This window comes from Trachypithecus francoisi, unplaced genomic scaffold (genome assembly GCF_009764315.1).
Source record: "Trachypithecus francoisi isolate TF-2019V2 unplaced genomic scaffold, Tfra_2.0 Lachesis_group3, whole genome shotgun sequence".
Lineage (NCBI taxonomy): Eukaryota > Metazoa > Chordata > Mammalia > Primates > Cercopithecidae > Trachypithecus > Trachypithecus francoisi.
Genome location: NW_022681468.1, coordinates 127,865,675 through 127,882,428, shown reverse-complemented (window position 1 = coordinate 127,882,428; position 16,754 = coordinate 127,865,675). Strand labels below are relative to the sequence as shown.

General features: G+C 36.2%; 1 protein-coding gene across 2 annotated transcripts in view; it reads right to left on the bottom strand.

Moving 5' to 3' along the window:
- Positions 1-10,966: 10,966 nt before the first annotated feature.
- VPS13C (vacuolar protein sorting 13 homolog C) overlaps positions 10,967-16,754 on the bottom strand; it is a 197,684-nt gene continuing 191,896 nt past the window's right edge. Inside the window, exons 81-83 of one of the 2 annotated variants that reach the window (XM_033189883.1) lie at positions 15,230-15,353; positions 13,738-13,821; positions 10,967-13,105 (exon numbers count right to left, since the gene is read on the bottom strand). In XM_033189883.1, the coding sequence (XP_033045774.1) occupies positions 13,004-13,105; positions 13,738-13,821; positions 15,230-15,353 (310 nt within the window). In that variant the 3' untranslated portion in view covers positions 10,967-13,003. Of the gene's footprint in view, positions 13,106-13,737; positions 13,822-15,229; positions 15,354-15,603; positions 15,690-16,754 lie in introns of those variants that run through there. The other variant, XM_033189884.1, reaches the window with a different exon arrangement.

Genomic DNA, 16,754 nt, shown 5'->3' with positions numbered 1-16,754 from the left:
GCTTGCCAACTTGGTTTCTGAAGTGATTCTCCATCCCATCAGCAGGGTTTTCCCGTGGGCGTGTCACCGCATCCTTTGAAACATCAGCTGTTCTCAAACTTCCATTTGTGTGCCAATCTGACAGATGTAACAGGGCAGCTCATTGTTTCACTCTGCATGTCAATGAGTCATTTCCAATGTTCTTGTTTTGTGAATTGTCTGTTCATAGCATTTGCCCATTTTTCTATTGGGTTGTTTTTTCATATTGAGTTAAAGGAGGTCTTCATATATCCCAGATAATAACCATTTGGCTGTTGTATTGGTTGCAAATATTCCCTCCGGGTTTGTGGCTTGTCATTTAACTTTTTAATGGCCTTTTCTGTCATAGAAAGTTCTAGCTTCTCAAGAGCATAAGAGTATTCTCTTATATTCCCTTCTGTAAATTTTAAAGAATTGCTTCGCATGTAGGTCTTTAATATACCTGGTATTTATTTTAGTGTGTATTATGAGACAGAAATCCAATTTTTTCTCATACGAATAAATTAATTTCCTGAGCAATATTTGTCTATCCTTGCTGACTGCAAATTTTTTCATTGAGGTGTAAAATTCACATTAACAAGTAACCATTTAAAAATACACAATGCAGCAGTATTTAGTGCATTCACAATGCTGTGCAACCACTGCCTCTCTCTAGTTCCACAACTTTTTCATCCTAAAAGAACGCCCCATAACTTTTTTTTATGGTAATCATTGCCTTGCTTTCTTCTCTTTCTTTCTTTCTTTTTTTTTTTTTTCTTCAAGTTCTGGTATTAAGTCCAACACGCATTAGCTCTTTTCTCTAATGCTCTCCCCATCCCTACCCTCCCACAACAGGCCCCAGTGTCACGTGTTCCCCTCCCTGTGTCCACGTGTTCTTATTGTTCAGCTCCCACTTATAAGTGAGAGCATGCAAACACCCCATCTTTTAAGGAATCACGCCCTCTCTCCCAGCCCCTAGCAACCACTCATCTGCTCTTTGCCTCTACAGTTTGCCTATTTTGGATATTTCATATAAAAGGAATCATATAAGGTGTGACCTTTTGATTACGGCTTCTTTCACTCAGCATAATGTCCTGGAGATTCGTCTGTCTTATAGCATATAGTACTTTGTTGTTTTTCATAGCTGAATAATACCCAATTGTATGTATATACCACAATTTGTTTATCCCCTTATATCTTAATCTACATACATTTGCCTATTATGAACAATACAGCTATGCTTAACTGAAACTTAATGTCACCTTTAAGGATAAATGAATTAAAATATGTAAAGTGCTTAGAACAATGCCTAAAAGTTATACAGCAGAAACCATGTAAGCCATAGTTACTATTCTTGTTATTATATATTTCCATATATTCATGGGTCTGTCGTTACTCTCTTTTGTTCCATTTATCTTCTAATCTCTTTCTCTGAAAATATCACATTGTTTCACTTACGACAGTTTTTTTAGTAAATTTTAAAATCTGGGAGGGCAAAATATATCCTACACTTGATCTTTTTTCTTAAAGTTATTTGATAATTCTTGGCCTTTTCGTCTTTCACATGAATTTTTGAAATAGCCTGTCAAGGTCCATGAAAAATATTAATAGGATGTTGATTAAAATTGCATTGAATTTACAGATAAATTTGAATATGATTACTTTTTAATGAGTCTTGCCATTCATGAACATTATATAACTTTCTGTATATTTAAGAAAATGTAAACTTTGTTTCAATGTAATTTCATAATTTTCTCTAAAAATGTCTTGCAAAGTTTTGATGAACCTCCTCCTGTACACTCTTGTTGTTACTTTGTTTTAACTCTACAGTTTACCAATTTCTTTGTTGCCATTGATTTCTATATTTCATTCCTTCTGAGTTCTATTTCCTGAAGGACATCCCGAAGTAGTTTTTAAAGAAAGAATTTGAGAGTGGAAAACTTTCTCTTTTTTATTATGAAAATAGGATTATTTAACCTTCATTCTTGAATGATAATTTAGCTGATTAAAGACAACTATATAGACAGCTGGTTTTCTCTCAACGATTTGTAGATATCCTGTTATTCCCTGGATGCTATTGTTATGAACTCTTCTCTCAGTGTAATTGTTGATCCTTTGTCGGTAATCTCTCTGTTCTTTTTAGTTGTTTTTCAGTTTTTCTCTTTGTGATTGCTATGCGATAGTTTCAATCCAGTGTCTCTTAGGTTTAAATTTGTTTTTATTTATTCTGTTCTGGGTTCATTTTGTTTCTTGCATCTATCAAGTCATGTCTTTCTGAATCAAGTCAGCCTTTTTCTCTATTCTTATAGGACTTGGATTAGAGTACGTTCGATACACTCATCTATCATCCTTCATGCCACTTAACTTCTCTTTCATATTTCCATCTCTGTCTGTGCTGCGTTCCAGGAAATGTATTGATCAGTTCTATTTTTCTAGTCCATTAATCCTTTCTTCAGTTATGTCTAATGTACTTTGTGGCTGTCCATTGACTTTTTTTTTTTTTTTTTTTTTTGAGATGGAATCTAACTCTGTCTCCCAGGCTGGAGTGCAGTGGCACGATCTCGACTCACTGCAGCCTCCACCTCCCAGATTCAAGCGATTCTCCTGCCTCAGCCTCCCGAGTAGCTGGGACTACAGGTGCCCACCACCACACCTGGCAAATTTTTGCATTTTTAGTAGAGATGGGGTTTCACCATGTTGGCTAGGATGGTCTCCATCTCTTGACGTCATGATCCACCCACCTCGGCCTCCCAAAGTGCTGGGATTACAGATATGAGCCACTGCGCCCGGCCTTGACTTTTTATTTTAATGATTTTTTAATTTCTAAAAAAACAATTTAGTTCTTATCGAAATCTGCCTCTTCTTTTTTATATAGTGTCTTGTCTTTAATTCTTCTTTTTAATCATACGTATTTAATATTTTTATTGGGTAGTTCTACCTGAATTTCTTGGCAATATAATTCCAACAGTTTTAAATCTGCTGACTGTTGCTCAAGATGACTTGTTTCCTCATCTTCCATGAGAGTAAACAGTGGGAGGCAAGTACAACCTGGGATGAGGGTTTATCCCCGCTAAGATGTTTGATTTTGCTTTTGTCAGATTCCCAGGCTGTCTCCAGATTCTTTTAATGTTAATTCATTTGCTTGGATGCTCCAGGACCACATAGGAATTGATTCAATTTGCAAACCCATGTGTTAGAGGCAATGATTACACATTCTCAGGGGGGAACTTTATTTTCATTCAGAACCCAGGCCAAAACAACTTTCTTTGTAATTTCCCTATGCCAGTGGGAATATTTTTTCTTGTCTATCATTTTATCTTAAAATACGATATAGATTTTATGTGGGTTTCTAGGTTCCTACTTTTCAACTTACAAGGGTCCAAGACCTAATCTCCTGGATATTAAATCCCAAGCCTTGAGATTAATAAAAGTGTTTAATAAAATTGGCAAACCTTCATCATTCTGGGCTGCAGTAATATCCCCTCGTATGTTCATTGATCTAGTTTTAACTTCCCTTTACACTTTGTCCTAGAGGGAATTTTCTTATATTCTTTGAGCTCAGCTATTTATTTCAGAGAATATTATATTTTATCTAGTATTTCTAGGTGCTTTGTAGGAGGAACGCTTTTAGATATTTAGTCTTCCATATTGTCATTAATCGTTTTTCTCCTATTTCTGTTCCATACAAATGGTTTTTCTGTTTAGGGGCACTAATGAGTCTTTTTTATTTTTAAACTTTATGTTCATCTACCATTACTTTATGTTTGAACCACAGTGAAGGACCCAAAGGATAATGCCATCTTGACTGGAAATCCCACATCTCTATTACTGATTATGACCAAGCTGATAGTAAATCAGAGGAAACAGTCCAATGTTCCCTAGTAGACGCAAGAACATGAATGTGAATTTCTGAAAATGGCTGAAGCTAATTGTGGTGGGCCATGTTTATTGGTTGTCCACCTAGTAGCTATTCTGCCTTATTTTATTACTGGAAGCTACCTGATTGTTGTTTGGATTTCCACTCCTGTCTCATGTAATTCAGGGGTAAATCTTAATTTCTCTGTCATTCCTGGCAATACCATTTGCCTTACCAGTGATAGATGTAGAAGATGTGCTTCCAATTCTGAACAATGAAATTTGAAGGGAGGTCCATGGCTCTTCAAGGAAACAAAAAAAAAAAAGCAGCAGAGTTAAGCTTTTCTTCTGCAAGTGCATTGTTTTCAAAATGTGTTGTCTGAAACTGTCATGGCCATTCAGAGACCATGAGGTAGCCACCAAGCCGAGGACGGCAAAACCAGAAAGATGGAAAGATGCTGCCTTCTTGGATGGTAGTGTTGTGCTGATGAATTCATAAAACAGGAAGTCATCTATGTCTTGTTATGTCACTTTTCAATATGTTAGATAATAAATCCCTTTACTGGTTAAGCTAATTACATGAGAGTTTTCGGTTACCTGCATCTGAAATATGCTAATGGATATAACATGGTGTAAACCTACCTTTGATTGGTAACAGTCTAAAAGACAAAGGTGAGCCTAAGTTCATCTCAACTGGGATTCAAAGCTTTAGCCAGATCACTGGTTTAGTGGCACACGAGGAACCTGTATTTAGTCTGTGAAAATATATGTACTAACCTTAATACGAGAAAAGACCAGGTGATATAAAAGCCCAGGGAATATGAAGCATTCCTATGAAAGAAGGATGGTAACTCTGAGAAGTCCAAGCCACAAGGAACTACAGAATGTCTTTTCATTTCCTCAAGCAAGAAGGGGATCAAAAGAATAAGGAATACATCTGCATGCATGTATAACTAGAATCAAAATCATTCAGAGCTGCATCCATATTAGTTATAATTTTATCTATCTTGCTTCCTTGAGCTTGACAGTGGTCCATTTCTGCAGGCTGGTGTACTTACAAAGTGGTGGCATAGTGCGATAGAAAAGGAACTTGATTTCAACCAGTTCCTGAGACTACACTTCCTACCTATATGAACTTGGATAAATCACTTCTACAAACATGTTTCTTCATCCACAAAATGGAAATATCATGACCTGCCATATGGGGTTTCTATTAAGATGTAAAAAGATTAAGTATGGATTTACAAACTGTAAAGCTCTTTAGTATGTTAGTTAAAATGACCTTTCTCTGATTTTGTAATTTAATCCATGCAAATTAACTATTTAATCCAGATAGTTAACATTTGCATTCCATTATCCAAAGCAGTGATTCCAACACATTTCAGATGACAGGGCTGACCAGCAGAGAAGTCTTCTGAGTGGAATGTGCCTTATGAAGAGCCCAGGTCGCGCATAGTGTGATCCACGACCACCTCACACAGCACTGGTCCTTAGAGAACTAAAAGGTGCTGCTGAGGGTGTGCATCTGAGAAGGAAGAGCAGGATCCCATTTTCACAGCAATGACCTGGCTCCCAACTCAGCCATTCTTGCCCACAGTTCTTTCAGGGGCTCTCTTTTGGGACTCAGTTATCTATAGTCTCCATATCCAGACTTTTCTCCATGCAAGGACTAGCAACAATCTCCCACACTTTCTCTTCGGATTGTGTTGGTGGTAGTGTTGTTAAAGGTTCTGTGGTTTTAAAAAAGAAACTCACTAATGATTAAGAATACACATTTAATATATTTAGGAATATTGTGAGAAAGAGGAAAAAACTCCTGCAAGCAATACATCTCACCTTTTCAAAATAACAATTCTACAACTGGCCATTTTATCAATATTTGTAAAATCTAAAGGGATCCTTAGGACATGAGGCCAGTCTTCAACTCCTTTTGTGAAAAAGGCAGGTCTGGTCCAAAGGTCTTATTTTCAAATGAAGAAACTGAGGCCAAGAGAGGTAAAGGGATTTTTAAATCTACAGTACCATGTAAATGTACCCTTACTGTTAGCAAAAGTGGTGAAAAGAATAACTCAACAATATTCTTAAATAAGTAAAAGTTACAAGATTAATAAATTATGATAATGGGGAAATGTTACCTTACATAAGTAATTGCTTTAATAGGCTGGGATACTTACTACTGTTAGAAAAGCAGTAGAAAATATGGAATTGTCAAAGCACTAATCTGCCTTAGTTGATTCCTGGTACATTCCTGCAGATCAGTGCACTATATCCTAAGAGGAACATGGTTGAACTTGTTTGTTTAAGGAGTACCACCAGGATTATGGGATGACTTGAAGTTTTGTCTCATTAGGGATGGTTTAGGAAGAATAAGAGGAGAACTTGAAAATAAAACTTACATGCTTGCTGGATAAATGATAGGACATGAGGCCAGCCTTCAATTCTGCTAGGTAAGTGCTCCCATAGCTGGGCTTCCATATACAGAAAGAGCCATTCTTATTCCGATAGCCCTAAGGATTTGGGCTCAATGGATGGAAGCTACAAGAATAGATCTATGCTGAATATAAGGATCTCCCAACCATTAACTTTTCTATGAATAAGTACAACTAAAACCAAGGCCCCCAAGTGAATTATTTTTGCCAAAAAAATGATTAAAATTAATCCATTCCAAGCAAAATAAGCATCATTAGTGCTTCTGAAAGAGTTGCACTATAATTCAATGGCAATTGAGCATTAATTTTAGGTAGTGTGGGAAATATATTCTTATTCACCAGTCTAAGTCATGGGTACTCAGTCTTTATGGCCTTTACTAAACAGTGTTTTCAATGGTATCCATTTACCCTCTGGATTGTAATAACAGTCATGCAAGATTTCTATTCTGTTCTTTTGAGGCCAACTCAAAAGGAGTGCTTTCCAGGTCTCTCAGTTTCAACCATGGGAATCTTTTGCACAAGAAAGCAGTTGTTTCCTGCTGTCAATAATTCCAGATATATTCAAATGTCCTATGGACCTTACAACTATTCCAGAATTCTTCAGGAGTATGATTCCCTTATCTTGGCGTAAAGAAAAAAAAAACCTACTACCTACTTCTGTAACACAGTGATAGATTATTCAACTGACTGCATAGTCCAAGAAATCTTTATTGAAAAAGTTAAGAATGCTGTTAATCTTCTAGTTCATGCCCTATTTTTTTTTTCGTTTTTACTATTTTTGAGAGCATGAATCACTGTGAATGGAATGAAGTGGGAAGATTTGATCAGAAGTGTCAAAGTAGGTTAAGCCTCTCTAACAGTACTCCACAGGGAAAGGAAATGTGCCCTGTTCCAGAGTGGCTGCTTAATTTAAACCATCAATAAGTGCTTGCTTAACTAATTTGCAGCAGCATCCTCTGGTGAAGCTGAAATTTTATAGCTTCCATTCAAATTGCAATCTTTGAACACCTGCTCATTTGTTACATTACTACTCTATAATGTCATGTGCCATGCTCAAAAATATCATTTCTACTTTGGCAAGTCCCTAGCCAGTTATGACAAAGTGTGTATCTTGGGCATGGTTTTTCTACTCCTGATATCAGTAGAACTCTATAATGGTTTATGGTAGAACCCCATGCATTTGATTTTTAGTTCTGATTGTGCTGTAGAATAGACACAAGTTTTATGTCTCATATCCAAAGTTTTTATTTCCTTATTTGTACACCTCAAAAGCTACATATGCTAGTCAACTGTCACAGTAATACTATACCATATGTAAGAATTCTCCAGGAAAAAAAATGTTTAACTACGGGCTGGCTTAGATTTGGGTGTTACTGTGGGAAATGCCATATCACAGTTAGGTGTAAAACATAGATAGGGAGAAAACAGATAAAATTTGGGGTTAAGGGTATAAGGTTCTAGAAGAAATCCAAGAGGCCAACAGTGGCTACATTCATTCAACACCAACGTTATTGTTTTTAGGAAGAAGTAGAGATAGGGATGTTGGTGATGTTGGATCCTAATTTCAGTTCCTATCTCACCACAGGGCCTTCGGTAAGTCATTTGATATCTGTTTGTCCCACTGTAAGATCAATTATATGACATAACATAGGGATCAATGAACTTTTCTGTAAAGGGTCTGATAGTAAATTGTTTAGGCTTTGCTGGCCATATTGTCTTTGTCACAATTACCCAACTCTGCCACTGTAGTGCAAAACCAGCCATAACCAATGCAAATAAATGGGTGTGGTTGTTCCAATAAAACTGTTAAGAACAGATGAGTTGGCCTGTGGGTTGTAGTTTGCCAAGCAATAGTATAATATCCACTTAACAAAGATAACTTAATATTTAAAGAGGTGCCATAAGAAGAAAAGATAAAATGATACATAGAGAAGGAAGACTTAAAATGATGGCAAAAGAGCAAAGTGGGTGAAGGAAAAACTGGTATCATAAGGTAAATGTTTTCTATAAAAACAAACAAAATCCAAATATCAAGAACTGAAATCTACTCTTGGTGAAAATCATTTATCAAGGTATCTAAACCACTTGAGGTACTGTAGTTAATCTCTGGGGAAGCTGCTTTATCTTTCTTCAAGTTTAAAAGAATGCTAAAGAATTGAATCTTCTTTGTAGTGTTGTTATAATCTTAGTGGATTGAGGACCATGTTGCTATATATATTTCACTACTATTGTAATATTTTCCCCACTAGAAGTCAGTTTTTAAAATCTTTTCATCCAGCAGATATATAATGTACAAAAGGGATAAAAGTCATTTTGATGTGCTTATGTTTCATACTTGTTCTCAAATGTCATCCTTGTGATACACAATCATGTGGCAACATATATGTTGACACCAATTACTCTGAAACTTTTATCAAAACAATTTGCCAGCACTAACTGTAAAATGAAACATTGGTATGGTCTGAGAGGGAAGACAATTCTGTTGTTTCTTAGAGTTTCTCCTATAGTCTATGATTTTTTCTAAAATTTGAGAAGCTAATTTAATAAACTGAGAATTTTGAAGGTATATAGCTCCACAATATCTTACCTAAAACCCTTTGGCTAGATGTGTTTCAGAATACAGGACTTCACATTTAAGAAGGCAATATGGGCTGGGTGTGGTGGCTCACGCCTGTCATTCCAGCACTTTGGGAGGCCGAGGTGGACAGACCACGAGGTCAGGAATTCAAAACTAGCCTGGCCAACGTGGTGAAACCCTGTCTCTACTAAAAATACAAAAATGAGCCAGGCGTGGTGGTGTGTGCCTATACTCCCAGCTACGCAGGAGGCTGAGGCAGGAGAATCGCTTGAACCTGGGAGGCAGAGGTTGCAGCATGCCGAGATTGCGCCACTCCAGCCTGGGCGACAGAGTGAGACGTCGTCTCTAAGAAAAAAAAAAAAAGAAAAGAAAAAAGAAAGACAATATGGTTCATACAGCACATACAGCTTGTATGCCTCCAGAGAAATCTGCAGCAGTGCCCCATAACCAAATAAAGTACTTTTGCTCCAGCCAAATTATTTACACCAAATAGAATAAAAGACCATGAATAACCTCATGTCAGTTCAGTTCAGATTTTGCTGCCAAATGTCTTTGTTTCAAACTTTTGCAAAATCTTTTGGTTTTTAGAGCTTTTTGAATTTTTGAATTTTGAATAAGGAACTATGTGTCTGTGGTTTGTAAAAACAAAACAGAAGTCTTTCTGAAGACTTTTTCACCTCAAAGAGAACCACAGTTGACTGTTTGAATGATACGTACTTATAACTGAAGATACTTTCAAGCATGAATTCAAGAGTAAGCCTCAATTTTCCCACTAGTGGCACAATTACCAAGAGAAACGTACTCCCTCTCCTCCAGTGAGTCTGATTTGAAAAAAAAAAAAAAAAAAACCCTGAGAGATTACATCTCCATATCCTGTCTTCTTTTTATTATTATATTATTATACTGTAAGTTCTAGGGTACATGTGCATAACGTGCAGGTTTGTTACATATGTATACATGTGCCATGTTGGTGTGCTGCACCCATCAACTCGTCATTCACATTAGGCTTCTTCTTAGAGCTGACACACATGGCACAGAATCCACTTTCGTCAGTACTCATGGTCATTCTGGCAGTGATTCTCAACCATAAGGGCTTGTCCCCAGAAGACAAATGACCCCATTATGAGCAATCTTCTAACCTCTAAGAATCTTTGGTTTTTCTCCCCAATAAAAAGATGATTCTTCTAGCTCTGGCAATAATTGCAACTTAATATTAACTGGCATTGAGATCTGTAGAGCCCTTTAAGAATTTGATCATTTTAAGTCCAGAGCATTAATTTTTAGTCCTGGCTATATATTAGAAACACACAAGGAACTTTGTTAAAAATAGATATCCAGGCAGCACCAGATCAACATACTTAGAAACCCAAAGCACCAAAAAGATGGCAGTGTCCTCCTTCCTGCATAATTCAAAATGAAAACAATACTAAATCAGAAAACACATGGAAGGAAGTCCACCCTGTATGGAATTTTTCTTACAAAGCTTGGGTACATTTGTTTGTTTGTTTTTGTTTTTTCTCTTTTTTTAATGCCCCTGCTTTGCTACAGCCCTCAGCATGAACTTATTCTTCCTACTGGATAATCCAGCACTGGGTGAGCCTTCCAAACATGTAGTCTGAGCCCCATGTGCAAGAGGGAGGAGAAGAGAAAGAGAGCAGTATGGTAGACCATCCCAGACTGCTATGCAGTCTCAGAAGGTCTGCAAGGCCACTGAAGTCTCCAAGCCAGAGTTGGCTGTCAGAGGGGTTCTGTGTCTCCTAGAATTTCTAGACTAAGTATGTCTTAATATAATTGCCATACTCAGCTAGTCGCTGAGAGAAACTACAGGAGGCATGGACTCGGTGCAAATACCGCAATGGATTCCAAAGTGCAGCTGGGCCCCTAGGTCAACAGCATTCTCTGTAATCCCCCGGTATTGGAGGTCTGTGCCACAGATCTCCAGTGTGATAAAGGGGCTCAGTACCCCTGAGAAAAAGCTTATCTGACTAGTATCTGGTAAAGTCCTCCATAACTATTAATATAACCTCTTACTATTATTGGATTGGAAAAGGAAAAGGGAAAGAAAAAAATAAAGCAAATGTTACTTGAAGAACACAAACCCACAAAGTTTTCACACCTGTAAACAATGTGCCAAATGTTTTATTTCTCTCATATGCAAGTAATTGACTCTCAAAGCATTTTAAAAAAAACATTATTATACTTTACCAATGAATTATTTCTGTCCCTGGAGATTAAATCAAATAAAAATGTTACAAATAGTATCAGTATAATATAATTTCTTAAATACATAGGACATTGTCAACAGCTGTGATTCATATGAAAAATACAATCAGATATCTCAAATTCCTAATTCTGTTTTAAAAACACAAAATACTAGAACACCTGCTATGAAATTGCTGATAATGATCCCTTTAATAAACTGCAATTAACCACTAATATAGAAATTCAATTTAAGCAAGAAGTTTTATATATTGTACTTAACAGAAAAAAAATAATTTTGAAAAAGTAATGACAAACAGAGATCAAACATTTAGGGCATTAGTTACTACATTCTCTTTTTAGAATATACATTAAGTAACACCAGTAAAATTTAAAGTTTTATGACCAGGCCTTAAAAAACATGAATGATGATGACAGAACCACTACCATACATAAACAAAAATAGAGCAGACCAAGTGCGTCCACATCTTCGTGAATTCAGTGATTTGAAGTAAACGTTGTTATGTTAAACATTATTAGCAAGTCTAAAGGTTCAACCAAAAACCTTAAATATTTGTGAGTGTTTTTTAAAGTTTTAATAGTTTATCTCTGATCAAGGATGGAGAAAGGACAAAAAAAATACTGTACTGAATTGATTCTCACAGGGCCTGCTCCCTCAAGGAATGCAGTGTCATTATATAGGCCTTATTTATATATAAAACAACCAAAGAATTTTCATTCTTCTTAATAAGTATTTAAAGTACATTCTAGGTGTGCATTAGGAGTAAATGTTAATTTGTGATGCCCTTAAGTCTTTCAACCTGTAAGAAACAATTTCTGGGAATATAAAAATATTGAATTTTACATATTTCAGAGTCTTGAGAAACTTAAGGTGCAATATTTTCATGTATCAGCAAATAATTGTGTCATATAAGCTCATTTTGAAAGAGCATGTAAATAGCTTCCAAATTTTTATAAATGCTACACTACAGAGGGCAGAGTGTAGACATTTTAAGGTTTGATTGTCCACACTTTTTTATTAGAGTGCAAGGAGGAAAAGTAAGCACCAAAGTAAAATATGCTTTATTTGAGGGAAAAACAGTGTTTTCATGAAAAGAAATTAGAAAACATGTCATTTCTCCCTTTAGTGGCTTTTCTTCATTCAATTACCTGGCTTACAAAAAAAAATGTTAACTCAGTTCAATTATTGAACAAATCGCCCTTAAACAAAATGTCAGGGTCCAACATTTGTCCATGGCTTAAAGCCTTTTCGCCAGCTGTGGTGGCCCATGCCTGTAATCCCAGCACTTTGGGAGGCCGAGGTAGGCGGATCACAAGGTCAGGAGTTCGACACCAGACTGACCAACATGATGAAACCCACCTCTACTAAAAATACAAAAAAAATTACCCGGGTGTGGTGGCATGCACCTGTAATCCTAGCTACTCAGGAGGCTGAGGCAGGAGAACTGCTTGAACACAGGAGGCAGAGACTGCAGTGAGCCAAGATCGCACCACTGCACTCCAGCCTGAGTGACAGAGCAAGACTCGGTCTCAAAAAAAAACAAAATAAAAAAACCTTTCAAAGACCACTAGTCATCCTAAGCTCCTTTCTTATTCTTCAGTAAGGCTTTAATTAAATATAAGCCTACTGACCTTTGCTTCACAATTTTAATATTAATGAAAATTTCATTCTGAGTTTGAAGTGATGTTTCTTCAAGGGTCTGACCCATTTGGGTGGCGGCATAGAATTGGACTGCTAACATATACATGGTTACAAAATTAGAGTAAAAACCAAAAGGTGAAAAAACTAGAAAACCCAATACGAGTTATTCTAGAAAAATTAAAGGATTGCTTGAAAAATTGTCTTTAGCAAGATAAAGCAGAGTGATTTATAGACAAGACCAGTGATTGTTTTTCCCCCTGTTGTAGCGCCTGGGATCTGTGATTAAGATGGCACTTGGGGTCTGAGAAGTCTCACTGATGACTGCTTCATCAATTTTTGCTGCTGTCTCGCTGATTGTGCATCCTCAATGGCATTACATGCTCTCTGTAAAGTAAAATACTTATTATGATTTGTAAAGACAGGTATAGGCTCATTTAATTGAAGGGAAAGGTATGAAAGCAAGGGCTGAAGCTCTCCAAACAGGACCAATAGCTAAGGACCAAGGATAGAGTCCAGATATGTCAAATAAAAATAAGACCCTTGTACCCGACTGAGTCCACAGTATATTATTTTAAGTTTATATATCCATCCACGGTTATAATTGGGAGAGCTTTGGAAGAAATAATGGCATTCATTATAAGAGGCTTTTTTTTTTTTTTTTTTTGAGACGGAGTCTCACTCTGTTGCCCAGGCTGGAGTGCAGTGGCCGGATCTCAGCTCACTGCAAGCTCCGCCTCCCGGGTTTACGCCATTCTCCTGCCTCAGCCTCCCGAGTAGCTGGGACTACAGGCGCCCACCACCTCGCCTGGCTAGTTTTTTGTATTTTTTTAGTAGAGACGGGGTTTCACCATGTTAGCCAGGATGGTCTCGATCTCCTGACCTCGTGATCCGCCCATCTCGGCCTCCCAAAGTGCTGGGATTACAGGCTTGAGCCACCGCGCCTGGCCTATAAGAGGCTTTTAAAAAGGTATTTCAGCTAAAAAAAAAAATGGAGGCGTGCTCTTTAAATTGTTTACCTCTGCTGTGGTGGTGTCCTTCAGGTAAACTTTTCGAACACAGCCTTGATTGGCACTGTCTTTTTTGTGGAACAGACCCTGTTCCTGTTTCAAAAGAAACAATGATAGAAAATAAATTATTCTGAGGAAGAAAAAAAATCCTAACTTTTAATTGTATACTTAAACGTCAACTCTATTTTAAAACAAGTAGACTAACCAAATACACATATTCAAGTAAGACATGAAATACATCATCTTGGAACAAGGACAGTATTTCCATATGTGAGTTGTTAGAATCTATAAAATTGGATGAGCATACATCTATCTGTATAAAATAATGGCTTTCTGCAGGCTATGATAAATAGCCTACAGAAACACCACTTGGTAACTCATCACATCTGAGAAATCAAAAAAACCCTTCCCTCATTTCTTTGGCTGATACATAAAATTTCTGTATAATGTAAAATACATTGAGTCAATTCTCACCATTGATGTGAAAGAAAAAGTGATAACTGAGGAAACTGTAAAATATATGACAGTGACATAGTCTTTCCTAGTTTGAAAACTGTACTTCATACACCAAGACATTCCTTAAATTGTGGCACTCTACAATGCAGTAACGCTGAAACATAAAATGGCAGGGTAACATGGTATTTCCTTTTATTTATAAATTTCCATGAAAAGATAAGTAAACATAAATTAAAGGGTACCAGTACTCACATCTATAGCTATTATATTTCACAGTAAATGTTCTTCTGGCTACTAAATTTCATGGTAAACGTTTTGCAGATAGTTTCACTAATAGAAATAACATTGTTTAGGGAAAACAAATACACTAAAGAAATTACCATATTTAGAATAACAATTTATAGTTTTGTAAAGGCATGAAAATAAATTTAAAATATATATAATGTAACAAACATATTTCAAAGAAAGTTAAGTACTTGAGTCTAAGAACTATGCAAAAGATGGAGTATCACTTTTACAAATTACTATGTAATTAAAATAAAAGTGCTTCCTTACAAAATGATGGGAGAAAAGACATAAAAGTATTATTAAACACTTAAATTGTATTAGCATTCCATAAATGCCAAATATTACAAAACATAGGAATTTTGGATACATTTATTTTTATCAAATCACTTAATAATCTTCTAAAAACCTAAAAAGAGGGAATCTTTCCAGAAATATCTAAGATTATAGCAATATGGGTGTCCATATGAAGTTAAAAAAAAACTCTCCTATTTACTAATGCTTAATTCTACAAAAAAGAAAATATCAGCATATCAGAATCTTAATTATTTGGGTGGGCAGACTGATATTTCACTCTATGCAATCAAGACTGCCAGAAAATAAAGTATAGTTATACAAATAAATTGATTACATCTTTCTTTACGTCTCAGCATATAGTAGTAATGACGACACTAATCCTTCAAACATTTTGTGTAGTTAACTGCAAAACAGTCTGAAAGCAATGAATTCTTAGCTCTAAAGGTGTGACATGTTTTCTTACCTTAACTGAAATTTTTAGCACATTTTCACTGACACTAGGAGGAAATACAAAATCTTCAAATGGACATTGCCAGTCTACAGACATAAGGCCCAGGATTTCAACTTCCTTTATACACAACACTCGCCTATTTTGAAAAAGAAAACAATAATGATGAAGACAGTTTATTCTCGCCAATATTTCACCCTGCTAGATGGCAGAGGTAGCACTTGCTTAGAAAACAATACAAACTGGCACAAAAAAAAAAAAACCTGCTTCATTGTTTTTAAGTCTAGATAACTGTCAAATAAAGAGCAAATACGACACCTACCAAGTAACAAAGTAGACTTTCAAAAATTCCCCTTCTGTCAATCTTGCAGAATTCAGAAAAGTGAAACTTTTTTTTTCTTTTTTGGTTAACTGACCAAAAAAGCTGATAGGGAAATCATCTTTGGAACACATAAGAAACAGGCTGTGTTCTCATCTGGGGAGCAATAAAGGCAGAAGCTCCTGAAAATGTTTTACTTGGAAAATTATTAATTGCTCTTTACTGTCAGCCATTTATGCCTTCCAGTCAAGAATGAATGTGAAGGAAATGTCATAAACCTTAAATGTCAGCAAAGATTCACTTGAGGCCTACTAATAAAGATCAGATTTGAACACTTTAACGCTAATATACTTTATCACAGAGTATCTTATTTTATTCAATGGCAATTAAAAAAAATAACAGAACCCTTAAAGGGCATCCACATTGATTTCTCAGTGTGTGATTCATTTTGATTACTCATACAACTATACCTAAAATTAAGCTTCTATTACAGAAAGCAAAATTACAAAAGAAGAGAAGGACTATTAATTCAACACATATTTAGGGTGCCAGAGAAACAAGGAAGATAATTCTGTTGAGAGGTGCTCACTGGCTAGAGGAGAAACAAACATGTAAATAAATGCTACAGCACAATTAGACAAGGGCTGTAACAGACTGTGCAGATTAGTCTTTTGGAGCAAGAGAGAGAGAGGAACAGATCGTATTGGTAAAGTAGGTGACACAGGAGTTGACTCTTGAAAGGAAGGAGTTCTCTACGTGGGTAAGGGAAATGACAGTCCAGACAAAAGGAGGAAACACACTGACACATAAAGGAGTATAAAAAACGAAAGACTTATTTGAGGAATGTGGAGGCCTGCAGCTGGAATACCAGATAGATACCAAGGTGAAGTGGCGAGAAAATGAGCTTAGCACCAGACCTTGAAGGGCTATTTTTTTTTCCTTTTATAACATTTTTCACTTTTAATGAAACAGGAAATGACATGATAATGTTGTTTCACTTTTAATGAAGAGGAAATGACATGATGTTTATTATTTTAGATTCATGGTTCTGGTGGTAAACAGAAGGGAGGTGGCAAACAGAGTGGCAATAGACAATCAAGGTAAGAAGTTAACGGCAATAGTTTAATCAGGAGACAATGAAAGCCTCAAGTGTAGCAGTGGCTCTGAGAAGTGAGAAGAAAGGGCTAGATACGAGATGTTTAGAAGGTAAACATGAATGAA